This window comes from Helianthus annuus, chromosome 1 (assembly GCF_002127325.2).
Source record: "Helianthus annuus cultivar XRQ/B chromosome 1, HanXRQr2.0-SUNRISE, whole genome shotgun sequence".
NCBI classification, from domain to species: Eukaryota; Viridiplantae; Streptophyta; class Magnoliopsida; order Asterales; family Asteraceae; genus Helianthus; species Helianthus annuus.
In genome coordinates, this window is record NC_035433.2 from 121700206 (window position 1) to 121716958 (window position 16753).

The 16753-nt window shown below is 37.0% G+C and overlaps 2 protein-coding genes across 2 annotated transcripts; both read right to left on the reverse strand.

Annotated features, from left to right (window-relative positions):
• Positions 1–6342: 6342 nt before the first annotated feature.
• On the reverse strand, positions 6343–7098 carry LOC118479663 (protein LYK5-like). Its single transcript, XM_035974307.1, has one exon. The coding sequence runs from the start codon at positions 7072–7074 to the stop codon at positions 6508–6510; it is 567 nt and encodes a 188-aa protein (XP_035830200.1). The 5' UTR covers positions 7075–7098; the 3' UTR covers positions 6343–6507.
• A 103-nt stretch (positions 7099–7201) lies between these two features.
• LOC110929667 (lysM domain receptor-like kinase 4) lies at positions 7202–8341 on the reverse strand. Its single transcript, XM_035988956.1, has one exon. The coding sequence runs from the start codon at positions 8339–8341 to the stop codon at positions 7202–7204; it is 1140 nt and encodes a 379-aa protein (XP_035844849.1).
• Between the last annotated feature and the right edge of the window lie 8412 nt (positions 8342–16753).

Here is a 16753-nt window from a genome sequence, read left to right on the forward strand (position 1 = left end):
AATTTGGGCTCCTCGACAAAATAATCTGCCATAAGGGTTTCGTGACCTTTCTCTCGATCACAACGGACAACTTTTTTTCCAGACGTGCTCGTGTCTTCTAGTGCGGCATGCTCGATGAGATTTTGGAAAAAAAAAATTAAGCTACTATCGCTTGAGGAAGAATCATCGTCTTCACCAATGTCGAATGGAATGAATAGCGGTATGTCATCCGCAATTTTTTAGAAAATATGGTGAGATTTTTGGAATGTGAAAGAAATGATTTGGTTGATAGAAGTTTGGATTGAGAAGAGAAGTGAAAAATGGTGTTGTTTATAAGGAAAATTGTAAAAAATTATTTAAAAATGAATAATGGATATAAAGCAACGGTAACAAACGACTAGTTTTCGATCGGTGACTACTCACCGTGAAAGGAGGATACTGAAGACGAACAAAGGAGAGGCGGCGGTATGCCAATTAGTAATTGGATTAACCAAAGGCGCCCTTAGTGCCCTTAAGAGGCAGCCATGATTCCATTGAATCTGAATCCATTTATATTTTGATTCAAGTTGGTCATTAATTTCATCACCGATCTAACCGAAAACTCCCCATTTCTGTCAGTCGTCCATTGCCATTAGTCCGCTTTATCAATCAATATACACTTTTCTTGGATCAATTCGATGTTGGTTTCTAGCTCTTCAAGCTCTTCTGGAGTGTTAGGATCACATGCCCAGCCCCACTTGACAACCACCACCCCGTTCACATATTCAATGTTGTCCGGCACCCAAGCATCTTTAACTGATTCAAGTCTGTATGATCCAGGAAACAACATACATAGGCACAATTCCTGTCCAAAAATCCACCCAGAACCAAAGTTTTCCCATTCCCTACTATCACTTTAATCAACGAGACCATATCAATATTATGCTCCTTCAAATTGTTTCCAATTTTCGCAATTTGTTTCCATGTTCCGGTATGTTTTTAGAGGGATGAACTCGATAGATTACTTTTAGGTAAATTGGAAATAAATAATCCCAACTCACTGTTATTAGCCAATAATAATCCCATCTCATTTAATCACCAATGATAATCCGAACTATTCACTTTTGTTTGTAAAATACTCCCACGTTAAAAAAACACTAACTAGGTTAAAATATTGCTGATGTGGCTTAACATGTGTGGACTGACGTGGCTGGTTAACATCTTACATGTGTATAAAATGATTATCAGCCTCATTTGCACACACAATCGACTGAATTTGCCCAATTTGTAGAATTAGGGTTTTGAAGGAGAGTGTGATTGTGTGTGCAGATGAGGCTGATAATCATTTTATACACATGTAAGATGTTAACCAGCCACGCCAGTCCACACATGTTAAGCCACATCAGCAATATTTTAACCTCGTGAGTGTTTTTTTAACGTGGGAGTATTTTACAAACAAAAGTGAATAGTTGGGATTATTATTGGTGATTAAATGAGTTGAGATTATTATTGGCCAATAACAGTGAGTTGGGATTATTTATTTCCAATTTGCCTTACTTTTACCATGTATTGGTAACACCCCCAAATATCAAAATTCGATTATTGTGTTATAGTGATATTTTGGTACGAAGTAATTTAACTAGGAATGTTTAATGTAGTTAATAAGAGTTAATATTCGTAGAAATTAGTAGGCTCTAACCTACTTAATAACTAATAAAACTACAAGGATTAAAATGATACATTGTGGAAAGTGAGAAATATTAAAGATTGTAACATCGAATAATTAAGGCAGTTAAAATGGTTGTGGATGTGGGTCAAATAAAAAACTAGGGCGGGTAAAATGGGAAAAGATTGTAACATCGAAAAAATTAGGAGGGTTGGGGTAGGGGCATCAAGGAATTGAATTTGGCTATGATAGTCATATGGTGGCAGAGATTGAAAATGGAATCGGATCAATTATGGGTAAAAGTAGTAAACGCAATACATTTTAATTCTAGAAACGTATCATCTTTTACATTAGAAAAATAAATGCTGGGGTATGAAAGGAAATAACGGATATGGACAAAGAATGTCGGAAATATGGTGCGAACATTTATGCTAGTCTAAGAAGCAAGGTGGTGGCGGGGGATAAAACTCTGTTTTGGTGTGATAATTGGAGTGTTGGGGGACACGTGTACAAAATAACAGTGTACATTGTGCGAGCAAGAAGTCGAGTTAGCGGATCATGTTTTGCTGGAGTGCAGAGTTGCGGTGGAAGTTTGGCAGCAACTACTTTTATGGATGAACGTCCTTGCGGGTCAGTCACATACTACAGTTAAACATATGTTACAAAATGTCAACGGGTTGAGTATCTCGATGCATAGGAAGAGGATAATTCATGCAGTTTACATTTTGGCAATGTGGAATATATAGAAAGCAAGAAACATAAAAAGATTTGAAGGTGCAAATGTAAACAAATACAACCTCGTGGAGGAGATTAAGGAGATGGCATTTGATTGTATGGTCAACCAATCAAAGTTCAAAGAAATATCTTGGGAAGAATGACCTAGGTTTAACATACAAGTGTAATTAAAAAGCGGAAGTGTAGTTTTCTTTTTGGTGTAATATGATTTAAATTGTAATCAGGCCGGTACTATCTTGTTATGAGTCCTTGTGGCATAAGAATTAGCGTTACCTTTCAAAAAAAATAATTATTTAAAAAAAACATAGTGAAGGCAACTAATATTCCAACGTATTGCAAACATATTTGATTGTTAAAAAAAGAACCGTGATTATACGTCTAAAGTAGTATATCTGTATGTTTTTCTTAAAGCATTGTATTACTAAAGTGTAAATAATATTTTTCTTAGTACTTTTTTAGCTTCATATTTGTCTGGCCATTCGAAAATTATAAATAGAACCATTTATGCGATTATTACAACACTTTTCCGAATAGAATCATTTAAATGGACAACGGAAAAACGACATAAAATACATAACAAATAAAACTGTACACTTTAATCAAAATTCAATATGATTTTATTATTTTAAAACAGGCTGGTCCCGTTGTTTCCATTATTAATCACATAATTGATGATTATTATTATTATTATTTATGTAATTAGGTTATAACCACGTGTATTACACGGGTTGAATAAATGAATTTTATATACTAAATATTAATAAAACGATATACCTTTAAAAACCTTCTTTATTGCACGGTTTAAATAAATATAATTTTAAATATTAAATAATAAAAAGTTATATCTATAAGAACCATATGTACTGTACGGGTTGAATAAATGTAATTTTATATACCAAATAATAAAAAGTTATATCTTTAAAACCATGTGTATTACACAGGTTGAATAAATGTAATATTGTTTACCAAATAATAATAAAAAGTTATATCTTTAAAAACCCTCATTTATTACACGGGTTGAATAAATATGATTTTATATACCAAATAATAAGAAAATTATATTCAAAAAACCTAATGGATATACTCGATACGCGATAGATATGGTGATTTCGGAGATGATTATTAAAAAGAGATACAATGGTCAAACATGGTATTCAAGAAGCATTAAGCAGCCATTTGAGTGATAAAATATAAACTATATTTAAAAAACCCATAATAAATATAATTTTATATATAAAGTAATATTGAAGGTTATATACGATTTGTTTAAAAATTATGTAATAAAATCGATATAATAATTTTTTGAATAATGAAAATAAAAATAAATAATATATTAATACAAAGTTTGGTTTTGGTGATAAGTAATTTGACTATTTAAATATCTTAAATTAACAATTTAAATTTAAAGGTAATATTTTATTAGAAAAATAAAGTATTCTATTCGACATTTAAAATAGGATAAGATTTAATAATAATTTATTTTATTTAGTTAATATAAGATGGAATAATGGAATTTAATAATCACAACTTTCACCAGTTAGCCGGCAACGGACACAACTTCAAAAATAGCCACTAGCGGTCCCAACTTTTGACATTTTGTAAAACATTGGACCCTTGCTAACACCGTCCAAGGGATGTTAGTGGGGACCGCCAGTGGTCCAATATTTGAAGTTGGGACCACCCTCTCCTCCTCTTCCAGCAAGGGTCCAATGTTTTACAAAATGTCAAAAGTTGGGACCGCCAGTGGTTATTTTTGAAGTTGGGTCCGTTGTCGGCCAACTGGTGAAAGTTGGGATTATTAAATTCCATTATTCCATATAAGATAGAAAAAAAATATGATTGAATAGTTGGGAGGTTGTATAATGATAAATCAGCTAACTCTATTATAATGTCATATGTTTTTAGTTATATATTTTTTGAATTATTTAAAAAACATAAGACTTTGTTATTGTTAGTAGAATCAATGATGTTATATTTGTAATTTTGTTTGGTATTATTTTATTAAGGAAAATGGTTTTTAATAAACCAACCTTTGTCCCGTTGGTAAATAATAATCTTACTTACGTAATTGGTATAAAATAATCCTACCTATCAACATGTTGGTACTCAATGAACTTCCATTAATTTTTTTAACTGAAGTTAATTTTAAGTTTTATTTATTACACAAAAAGTCTCTGTAGAGGTTTTTTTGTTTTATAAAATAGTTAAAACTAGTAAATTACAACTACATGGACTGTTTGTGTAATAAATAAAACTTAAAAACTAACTTCAGTTAAAAAAATTAACGGAAGTTCATTGAGTACCAACATGTTAATAAGTAGGATTATTGTATACCAATTACGTAGGTAAGATTATTATTTACCAACGGGACAAATGTTGGTTTATTAAAAACCAATTTTCCTATTGATATAGATTTAAAAGTAAACTATATGGACAGTCCATGTTGAAATTTCATTTGTCATCCTTAAGTATCTGAAATTACATATATCATTGATGTTGTTTAATTGATAGCCACATTTTTCGTTTCTTTGATCAACTTTTGTTAGAAAACTCCATTAAGTGGGTATAAAATTAATTTTACACTTAATAAACAACACCAATAGCAACAATAATATTGATATTGAATGCAATGTGATTGGGTACTGAAATTTCGAATATCATCCCTACTCTCTACTCAAACATCATGTTTTTCGTTCTTTTGATAAATTTCGGTTAGAAACATCTGTTAAGTGAGTATAAAATTACAATTTTACTTATAATAATTAAAAAAACAACAAAACTACCAAACTCCATGCCTATATCTAGGGATGAAAACAAATCAAACGAATACGAACAAAATCTTGTTCGTTTTCGTTTGTTAAAAAATATATGTGTTCACCAATAAATAGAAGGTGAAACGGGTTTCTCTGCCAAATTTAGAAAGAAGTTGACAATGAAAAAAAAAAGCCTTAACTATTTTTGTATCGTGCTCACATATAAAAAAGCTCAAGAGTTCTTTATAAAATCAACAAATTCAACAACCATACATTTAAGACAAATATATATCTCACTGATGCTTATAAGCTATAATGTTACATATATTTTCATATATTGTCGCATCTATGTTATAGTTTGTTTTTTAAGAGGTAAAACGTATGCAGTATGCGGACTAAATCTGCAGACATCTGTAGAAGAAGAGGTTAACCAAACATTTGCAGTCTGCAAGAAGAAGGCTAATTGTTTTTAACGTATGTAGATTTCTAAAATAAACTGACGATGGTGTACGGACGGTGGTGGTGGGTGGTGGTGGACGATGGTGTTGGACGGTGGTGGTGGACGATGGTGGTGGGTGGTGGACGTGGACGATGGGTGGTGGTGGTGGGTGGTGGACGTGGACGGTGGGTGGTGTTGGTGGTGGGTGGCGGACGGTGGTGGTGTTTAACGCTCTGCAGGACTTAGAAGATCTTAAAAGTGGTTGGACCAAATCTGCACCAAGAAGAGCTCGGGCAAACGTTTCATAACTTCGCAAAAACAAATATTCTACAGATGGCAATGTCTGCGCGGCGCAGACAAAAAAGTCTGCGCAGATCTTTTTTAGAAAAGCAAACACCACCTAGATGAGTAGATCTTTTTATAAATAGTGACAAGTTAAAAATCTTTTTATCAATCGATCTTTATTAATGAAACACATAAGATTTTTTTAATATCATATATATATACATACACTTCTCATTCGAATGAGCATTCTCCTATGTATTAATAAAGGTATGGAATGAACAGTAAAATTCAAGGGGGTATTTAAGGGTTTTTTTATCATAGAAAAGAACTACCGCTTCCCATTCTCGCATCCTGGCGGTAGAAAGAGAGAGAGAGAGTGCGCGACGGAGAGAGAGAGCGTGGCGGAGGCAGAGTTTCTTTTAATTCAGCTCCATGTTAACGGTTAGCTCTAAGAAAAAGGTTAAACAAAATACCAAATAATAATATAAGAAAACTGAAAAAAATAATTAAACACACAACCATAAAACAAATATATTAGAACAATGTGTACATATCAACATTTACTTGTATTTATTAGAACAATGTGTACATATCAACATTAACTTGTATTTATATATAGAATTATCAAAAGTACCCCATATATTTATGCTTCTCAACATTGAAAATTGAAATCATACCATTCTAGCAAGGACTTTGAGGATGTCTTCCATGGATGGTCTATGCAAAGGATCATTTTCCACACAAGCTTTAGCCAATACTCCTAAACACAATGCCTCAGCCAACCGATAGTCCTCCTTCAAACAAGGGTCCATAAAACTCTTCAAATTCTCAAAACACCCTCCTTCACCACCCTCACCTCCTAAAAAGCCGATCGAGTCGCGTAATGATGTTCTATCAGTCTTCACTTTCCCCGACAATATTTCGAGCAAAACCATCCCAAATTCCCAAATATTTTCTTTCTCTAACGTCTTCAAAGAATCAAACTTCTCATACTCCAATCCCAAGATCGTGGTGGTTGATCCCATGACCCCGGGATTCAAATTTCGAGACAAAACTGCGAGTTTTGCCCTCCATTTTGATGTCACAAAGATATTTTCACTACATAGTCCCGTCTGCATGTAAGACGGGACTATGCAATAATGCAGGTAATGCAACCCCATCGCGATGTCAAATGCGATCTGGGTTCTTCGCTGCCATGTCAAACTCGAAGAGTTAATCAAACAATCCTTTAAACTCATGTTTGTCGGGTGCTCCAACACGATGTATGACCATGATGACTCGTTGTAACATACCCCAAGTAATTTCAATATGTTGACATGGTTAACTTTAGAATGGAGATCGATTATATGGCGTATTTCGGAGAATTCAATCTTCTTTGATTAGCACTTGCATATCATCAAACAACCCTCTATATGTATTTTCACTCACTTTACAACCCTCACTAAAATCTTTTGTAATACTCTTAATTTCCTCAATAGTGAAATTATACAAAGAGTACTTTATGCTAGCAAGGAGATCAGGTGACAAACACGAGCTAGGTGAGCTTCTCGCAGCCGGGCTTGGTCTTGACCGTGGAGAACTAGCCGGGGGTGTTGAAAATGAGGTAAACGAGCTTCTACGTGTCGAAGGTATGATGAAAATCTCACGCTTGCACTTATTTAACGCGTTTAGGTATAAACCCATGACGATTAATATCCCTAGCACCAAACTAAACCCGATAACCGACACAATAATGTACACTTTCTTTAGTTTCGCCGAATTAACATCTCCTTGGACAGGTTTTGTTGGAAGAAATCTTGGTGATGGTGGTTGAAAATTTGAGACAGTAAAAGTAATTAGTTTCAAACGTAAGGGTACCAAAATGGTTGTTTCTGGATAAATAGTGGTATCAGGTTGTAAATTATTAACTGCCAAAATATCATTTTTGGAAATACTGAATTTTGTACTTACTTTATCTATAGAATCTCCAGAAACCAATGGATATGTGACAAAAGATTTATATTCACTACTAGGACAAGCACATTTTAAGGGCACATCAAGAACATAACCAACCTTAACAACTTCTTGATGCTGATTCTCCTCGAGAAGCGTAATCGTTTTCACCAATCCTCCGAAGACCCCGCACGCAATTTCGGACACTGTCGTGTTTTCGGTGATGGTATAGTTGAATCTCGTTTGAAAAAAGCCGTCGGAGCAAGAACAACGAACGGGGACGAATACTTCTCTATCTACAAACAAAGTTTCTAAAGGCGAAACAATATTGTTTAGTCGAAGTAAGTCGTCGGTTGGGAAACCGAACAAGGCGGAGATGGCGGATATGGTCAGAAAACGAGGGTTTGCTCGAAAAATCAAGAAACTTGGGCATGAAATCTTGGTGTTGTTAGTGCAAGTGTACCTTGTGCCCGGAGCATCACCATCTTTTCTACAAGATGTTGGGTCGTAGAATGCCTGCCCGTTGGTAGAGTAAATCGAGGTTACAAAAAATAAAAACCAAATATAAATCATAATGTTAATTAAACTAAACACATACAATGTGAAAACTGGAGGGTATAAGAAGTGATGAATGATGTAATAGACAATTTATTTATTTATTTATTAAAAAATAATTTAACTGAAAATGTCATATTATTCATTAGTTTATTTAATTAGCCGGCTGATGAACTAGCATCCAATTGTTGTTACGATTATTCTTTGAATAACATCTGTTTGTATTTTAGCTGTGAGGATATCTTTGACGAAATTTAAACCCATGCGCACTTTCAAGTTTCAACATACGAAATTGATACAAATTTTTATGAAGTAAAAGACTTTTCTTCTTTGGTTATCAAATCATCATCATACTCATTAAATTCCATCAATAGCATAGTTAAGGTAGGGTTTGAAGAGAATAAGATATAGACAGTCTTACCTTTACCCGATAAAAATAGAGAGACTGCTTTCAATTCTTTGGTTATCAAATAGGGATAGAAAATAAAAATGTACTCCTTTATGATGGTTAATTAAATAATGGATATAATCCACCCAAGGTTTTGCATTGCAATTTTGTATTGCCTATCAACTTGTTAGGGGTCATATATTTTAACAAAACTCCCCACAAAACATATAAATTTCACACACAAAAGTTTTTGTCGGAGAAAGTAGGATCCGTCAATGAATGTTAGTAGGAAAATCGGACGTGTGTAAGGACTTGTAAATTGATGAACCACTAGTCATTATTATTAATTTCACCGACATATTACTGACAATTTGTACGCGTCGAATAACAATGTATACCACCCTTAGATCACGATGGCAACTTCATCAAGGGTGATCCGTCGTTGGTGATCTCCAACGAATGCATTTATCGATGGAAGTTAATTTTCTAATGAGTGGTGATATAAAAGAATTATTAGATAATTACACCCAAACTATGATTCATCTTGTATTGTTTCTAGACTACTATCCAAGTGATGTCCGACATATTCACAAATATTATTTTAAAAGAAATTATTGTGTTGTTTCATAATAAGTCAAAAGAATGATCAACGTACTTTCATCATGATGTAGAAGCCATATTAGTTAAACATTTATTCTTTAAATTTGAAGTTAATTACACTGATGATATCCAATACTTAGACCATGAGGTTTGATTTTTTTTTGTTATGTGATGTCTCAGTCAGCAAGACTTGAAAATTGGGTAAAATAGAATAGTGATAAGGAATGTGAAATTATTGGATTTGGAATTAAAAAAAAAACTAAAAAAGTTGGATTGGTTTAAACCAAACTCCAACCACTCTCTCTTTCTCTCCTTTGAACGTTGTACCAGCCACAAGCCAGACACAAAAAAGCCCAACCATGAGCAGGAGGGGTGGTGTAGCTAGGGGTGGCAATGGATCGGGTTCGGGTTAGGTATTGGTAATTCCATACTCATACCTGCTTGTAAAATCGTGTCTCATACCTGACCCAATACCCATCGGGTATTTGTCGGGTAATTACCCATCGGGTATTGGATATACTCGCGGGTATCGGGTATACCCATTAATTTGTTAAAATATTTAAATTGGGGTTTCCAAATACATTCTTTTACAATTATAATTCTTATATATTTAATTTATACAACAACTATTATAAATTAAAAACGTACATTACATAATATAAGTGTTATCATAAATTAATAATAACTTTATAATACTTATAGACTTATATGTATATACTTCACAACATACAAAATATAAATACTATTATCAAATATATATACTAAAAGAAAATTTATTTTTTTACATTATGAACATACTAAAATAAATCCCTAACAGACAAGGGTTAATGGAAAATAAAAATATATATTAAAAAAATCCGGGTATATGATTGTAACACCCCGTGTTCGAAAGTCAAAGTCAACGCTGAAGTCAAAGGAAGAAAAGATTACTAATTGCGATCTATCACTCCTTGCTCAACTCCTGTTTTGACTTCTTTGACTTGTAGATAATCTACTTATTTTATCGCATTAGTTGTATTATGTGGAGTACATGATAATAATCGAGGTTTAATTGCTATTTATCGCATGTTTTATCGCTTTATCGCTTATCGCATTCGCAACCCGAATTTATGCGTTCTGAATATTGTTTTACGTATGTGTGCTATTTATGTGTTACTTGTGCATGTTTATTTATGTTTATGTTGTGGTAATTAATCAACGCAATCGCAACTCTATCGCAATCGAATCGCAAACGCTAAACGCAACTTACTTAGGATGATTGTATGTTAGATATAGTAGTTGGGATTAATGGATAATTCTATCGCATCGCTCGACGCATCGCAAAACTCAACGCAGGAAACGAAACGTCGAAATACAATCGTCGGAGCCACTCGATCGAGTGACTGCTCGATCGGATGGTCAACCGATCGGATTGTCATCCGATCGGTTGACCATCCGATCGGACAGCCATCCGATCGGTGACCCACTCGATCCCTTACACTTTCCTTTTTGGGAAACCCTATAAATACCTACCTGTCACATCATTTGTGATGTGACAGCACTCTCACTCGACCCAGCCGCACTCAAGCTTTCTTTCTCCCGATTTCTCGCGATTCTTTTAAGTTTTCAAACTAGATCTTGTACTTCTATGATCTACACGCACTCCTTCATCTTTTTCTCTTTTGAATCTTAACTTTTAACCGAGAAATCAGTGGATTTGAGGTGTTCTAGGGTGATGTCATCATCGAGTTCTTATGAACTTCATGTTTTGGCTTCAATCCACCAAGAACAACTTAGATCTGAACGATTTCCACACAAAACAAACAAAGATCTTGCAAGGATCTGAACATATTCATGGTAAAAAGGATTGAAAGATGGTTTTCTAACTTTCTTTCAACTCTTTTACACTCAATGCACTCAAAACCGGTGGAATAAGAATTTGTTCTGATCTTCTACTCTTTCTTGGTGATGTATCGGTTCAAGATCTGAATTCTATCCAAGAGACAACCGATTTCGGGTTAAGCATGAACCACCGGCTCGAACCAGTGACTGACCGGACTAGGGTGATTCCTGTCTAGTCGGATCACTTGAGTCTTGACGAGGTTTCTGTTGTTTAGCACGTTATCACGCTGTCTCGAACAAAACGCAAAACCTACAAAACAAATCAAAGTGTCAAAGACGATAAGGTCACGGGACGGATTGCCGTCCGATCGGATTGCCATCCGATTGGACTGTCACCCGATCGGCTTACACTTGATTTCAACACTTAAACATTATTTCAACTTTTTCAAGTTTTGAGTGTCGAACGGACTGCCGTCCGATCGGATTGCCATCCGATCGAACGAGCACCCGACCATGTGATGTTTGTAACTTCAACACTTAAACAATTTTCAATATGTTCAATGCATTACCAGTTCTAACGGATTGCCACCCGATCGGTAGACCATCCGATCGAGTGACAACACTGCTGTGAACTTGTTCTTTGAGAAATACCTCGCCGAACGGATCGTCACCCGATCGAACCGCCGTTCGATCGATCGACCTGAAGGATAGAGATACTTCTCTGTTTTCAAAATGCTACAACGAAAACTTCAAAAGACAAACCATCATACACAAACACATCTTCACCAAACGAGGTGTCAATCCAATCGAATGGCCATCCGATCGGATGACCACCCGAACGGATTGACATACGATCGACTGGCCATCCGATCGGATTGCCATACGATCGGATTACCGTCCGACACTTATCACTTTGCACCGTTTTACGCGCCGCTTATCGTTTATGCTATCGTTAACTGTTCAGGCTAATCTATCTTAGCGCTCCCTTCAATCCAAGAGCATGTTTACTTGTTAAACACATTCTGTGAGCATACTCGATCCCTTTTTGCTTTATGCACTTTTGGGTGTTACATACGTTATCTATATTCAAATCACAATCGACACACAACGCAAACACTATTTATACGCTAACCGTTATTGCATGCTACGCGTTATTCGATGAATGCTTCTATGTTATGTTAACACAGTGATTGTTGCATGACACCTTAGCAACGATAGTACTATAGTTTGGACTCAGCACTGTCGTGGACAGGGTTGTTAAGGGCTTTACTTCACGTGTCCGAGTGGGGATATGTGTTGCGCATTCTACAACTCGCGGTCACGTCTGTGCATATTTCTCTGTCGATAACCTACTTGCCTTCACTTTATACATGTTTCATGCTGGTTATGCGTAAACTCATTCGAACTCTATTATGCTATTATCAAACTTGTATGCTCACCTTTACACTATGTGTATTGACCTCTATTTTAACGTATGTGGCAGGTGCTTAAGATGCTAGGAATTACTGTGCTTTGGTGAATCAAGTTAGGGGTCTAGCTATGTGACGCTTAAATCTGAGTCGTCGGAACAATATTTGTTTTTGAGACAATTATTTGTAATAACTGTTTTTATATGGATATGTTGTGGTATGGGACATGAGTTTAATTATCTGGTAATGAATAGTTGTTTTGGATATTCATGGACAATCTGTTTCGCTCAGTGCAATGCCCCGATGTTTCCGCCATCGGTTGGGGCGTGGCAATGATCGGGTATATAGTTCGGGTAAACGTGTATGTGGTTTCGGGTAATCGTGTCGGAGGCAGATGCTGAAGTCCTGGCAGCTCCTTTTTCTTTACTAGAAATTAAGGATGTTGTTTAGGATTGTGCGGGAGACAAGGCACCGGGGCCGAATGGGGTTAATTTTAGGTTCATTAGACGTTGTTGGGGGTCTTTGCAAGATGATTTTGTGAAGGTTTTTGAGGAATTTCAGCTGAACGCGTCCATCTCGCAAGGGTGTACTTCTTCGTTCATAGCATTGATACCAAAGTGTACGGACCTGGGGGGTTGGGGGATTATAGGCCAATTAGCCTCATCGGATGTATAAACAAGGTAATATCCAAGGTTCTGGCGAATCGAATGAAACTAGTGATTAACAAACTAATCTCAGAAGAACAAACCGCTTTTCTTGCAAGTAGAAGTATCTTGTATGGGCCTCTAGTTCTAAATGAGCTAGTACCATGGATGAGATTGAATAAAAAGGAAGGCTTCATTTTCAAAGTGGACATAGAAAAGGCTTACGACTCACTGCACTGGGGATTCCTAGAAGATATCATGGATCAAATAAAGTTCCCGCTACTGCATAGGAGATGGGTCATGGCTACGGTTACTAATGCTAGGGCTTCAGTATTAGTAAATGGGTCACCAACGCAGGAGTTTGCATGTTGTAGAGGGTTGAGACAAGGCGACCCGTTGTCTCCGTTCTTGTTTATAATTGCAATGGAAGCCTTAACAGGGGTGATGAAGAAGGCGTGCAACATTGGTCTCTATGAAGGTGTTAGGTTTGCAAACCATGGTGCAATCTTATCTCATTTTTTATATGCAGACGACGTTATTTCTGTAGGGAATTGGGCGGGTGCCAGCGTGCAGAATTTAAGAAGAATATTAAGATGTTTCTTCTTAGCCTCGGGTCTCCGGGTAAATCTTTCAAAAAGCAGTGTATTTGGAGTGAATGTTAGCAATGATAGGATACAAGACTTGGTGAATACGTTGGGGTGTAGAGTAGGAAATTTCCCTTTCAAGCATTTGGGGCTTAAAGTGGGTGCAAATATGAATCTAATCAAGCATTGGCAGTCGGTTATCGACGTATTCCGGAAAAGATTAGCGATTTGGAAGGCGAATACACTTTCCTTTGGAGGTAGACTGACTTTGATAAAATCGGTATTGAATGCATTGAACATGTTGAAAATTGTTTAAGTGTTGAAGTTCCAAACATCACATGGTCGGGTGGTCGTTCGATCGGATGGCAATCCGATCGGACAGCAGTCCGTTCGACGTTCAAAACTTGAAAAGGTTGAAATAATGTTTAAGTGTTGAAATCAAGTGTAAGCCGATCGGGTGACAGTCCGATCGGACGGCAATCTGATCGGACAGCAATCCGTCCCGTGACCTGATCGTCTTTGACACTTTGATTTGTTTTGTAGGTTTTGCGTTTTGTTCGAGACAGCGTGATAACATGCTAAACAACAGAAACCTCGTCAAGACTCAAGTGATCCAATCGGACAGGAAACACCCTAGTCCGGTCAGTCACTTATTCGAGCCGGTGGTTCATGCTTAACCCGAAATCGGTTTGTCTCTTGGATAGAATTCAGATCTTGAACCGATACATCACCAAGAAAGAGTAGAAGATCAGAACAAATTCTTAATCCACCGGTTTTGAGTGCATTGAGTGTAAAAGAGTTGAAAGAAAGTTAGAAAACCATCTTTCAATTCTTTTCACCATGAATATGTTTAGATATATGCAAGATCTTTGTTTGTTTTATGTGGAAATCGTTCAGATCTGAGTTGTTCTTGGTGGATTGAAGCCAAAACATGAAGTTCATAAGAACTCCATGATGATATCACCCTAGAACACCTCAAATCCACTGATTTCTTGGTTAAAAGTTAAGATTCAAAAGAGAAAAAGATGAAGGAGTGCGTGTAGATCATAGAAGTACAAGATTTAGGTTGAAAACTTACAAGAATCGTGAGAAATCCACTGATGTCGCGAGGCGTCCCATGTCGACTAATGATCTCATTGGTGTAGATTCGGACTAATTTTTCTACCTTGTAGTCTTCTCGTATTGGCAGAAAATGAGCAGATTTGGTCAAACGGTCAACGACAGCCCAGATGTTGTCGTGACCTGATGGCGTGCGCGAAAGTTTCATTATAAAGTCCATGGCAATACTCTTCCATTTCCACATGGGAATCTCGGGTTGGACGAGCAAGCCAGAGGGTCTTTGATGCTCGGCCTTGACTTTCGAGCAACTCAGGCACTTCGAAACATAGAGAGCGATATCTTTCTTCATGCCCGACCACCAGTACTTGTAGGATCGGATTCTGACCCGAACGAGTCAATCAGAGGAGTTTGATCAGATACAGGTGCGGAAAACAAGTACCTGACGTAGAAACAGCTAGATATGCTCTTAAATCTCTTTTCTGATTAATTTGACAGCTTTTACACGCAAATCTCACACCGGCAGCACCTCGGTACGGAAATCTAAGAGTTACAAATGAGGTTCTCTTATACGGTATTTATAGGTGAGTAGGTCCTCTTTTATGGACATGACGAATAAGGGGACCTCCTATGTACGAATAAGAGGACCGGTCATAAAAGAGGATCTCCTATGTCCGAATAAGTGGACCTCCTATGTCCGAATAAGTGGACCTCCTCTCTACAACACATATTCTCTCGTTTTCTCGTAAAACACGCCCTAATCTATACATTACAATGAAAGACTCGATCTAAGACGTAATCAACAGATGTAGTGCACCAACAGTAGCGAAGGTCCTGGTACATTTTATCGGCACCGGGATGAATAGAATATCGGGACTTGTGGGCTTCGTCCATCAGAATCTGTCGCAAATCGGTCCGCTTAGGGATCCAAATTCGGTCCAGATAATGGAATATCCCATTCGACTTATTTACTACCTAGGCTCCATCGTTGAGAATCCTTTCCTTCTTCAAAGTGCGCTCGGTAAAGCAAGCATGTTGGGCTTCACGGATGAGAGTTTCGAGATGATGCTGGGCTTGAATACTACTAACGCTATGCAAATAGCTTCGTCTGCTGAGGGCGTCGGCAACGACATTAGCTTTGCCAGGATGGTAACGAATCTCATAGTCGTAATCGTTGAGAAGTTCTACCCATTGGCGTTGATGTATATTAAGTTCCTTTTGGCTGAAGATGTGTTGTAAGTTCCTATGGTCGGTGAAGACCGTACACTTAGTACCATAAAGGTAGTGTCGCCAAATCTTCAACGCAAAAACAACTGCGCCTAGCTCGAGGTCGTGGGTTGTATAGTTCTTCTCGTGGATCTTGAGCTAACAAGATACATAGGCGATAACCTTGTCCCGTTGCATGAGAACACAACCAAGACCAAGGTTCGAGGCATCGCAATAGACAACGAAGTCATCGTTTCCGTCGGGTAAAGCAAGGACGGGAGCATTGTAGAGCATGTACTTGAGGGTTTGAAAGGCAGTTTCTTGTTCAGTTCCCCAAACAAAAGGCTTGTCTTTATGCGAGAGAGAAGTAAGTGGCACAGCGATTTTAGAGAATCCTTTGATAAATCGGCGATAATAGCCCGCTAGTCCGAGAAAAGAACGGACTTCAGACGGGTTCTTAGGTGTAACCCAACTCTTAACAGCTTCGATCTTCGCGGGTCGACGTGGATACCTTGACTATTGACAATATGACCGAGGAATTGAACCTCCTCTAGCCAAAATTCGCACTTGGAGAACTTGGCATAGAGTCGATTCCCTTGGAGTAGCTCGAGAACCAAACGTAGATGCTGCGCGTGTTCGGTTTTCGACTTGGAATAGATCAGTATATCATCGATGAACACGATGACGAAGCGGTCAAGAAATGGTTTACACATGCGATTCAT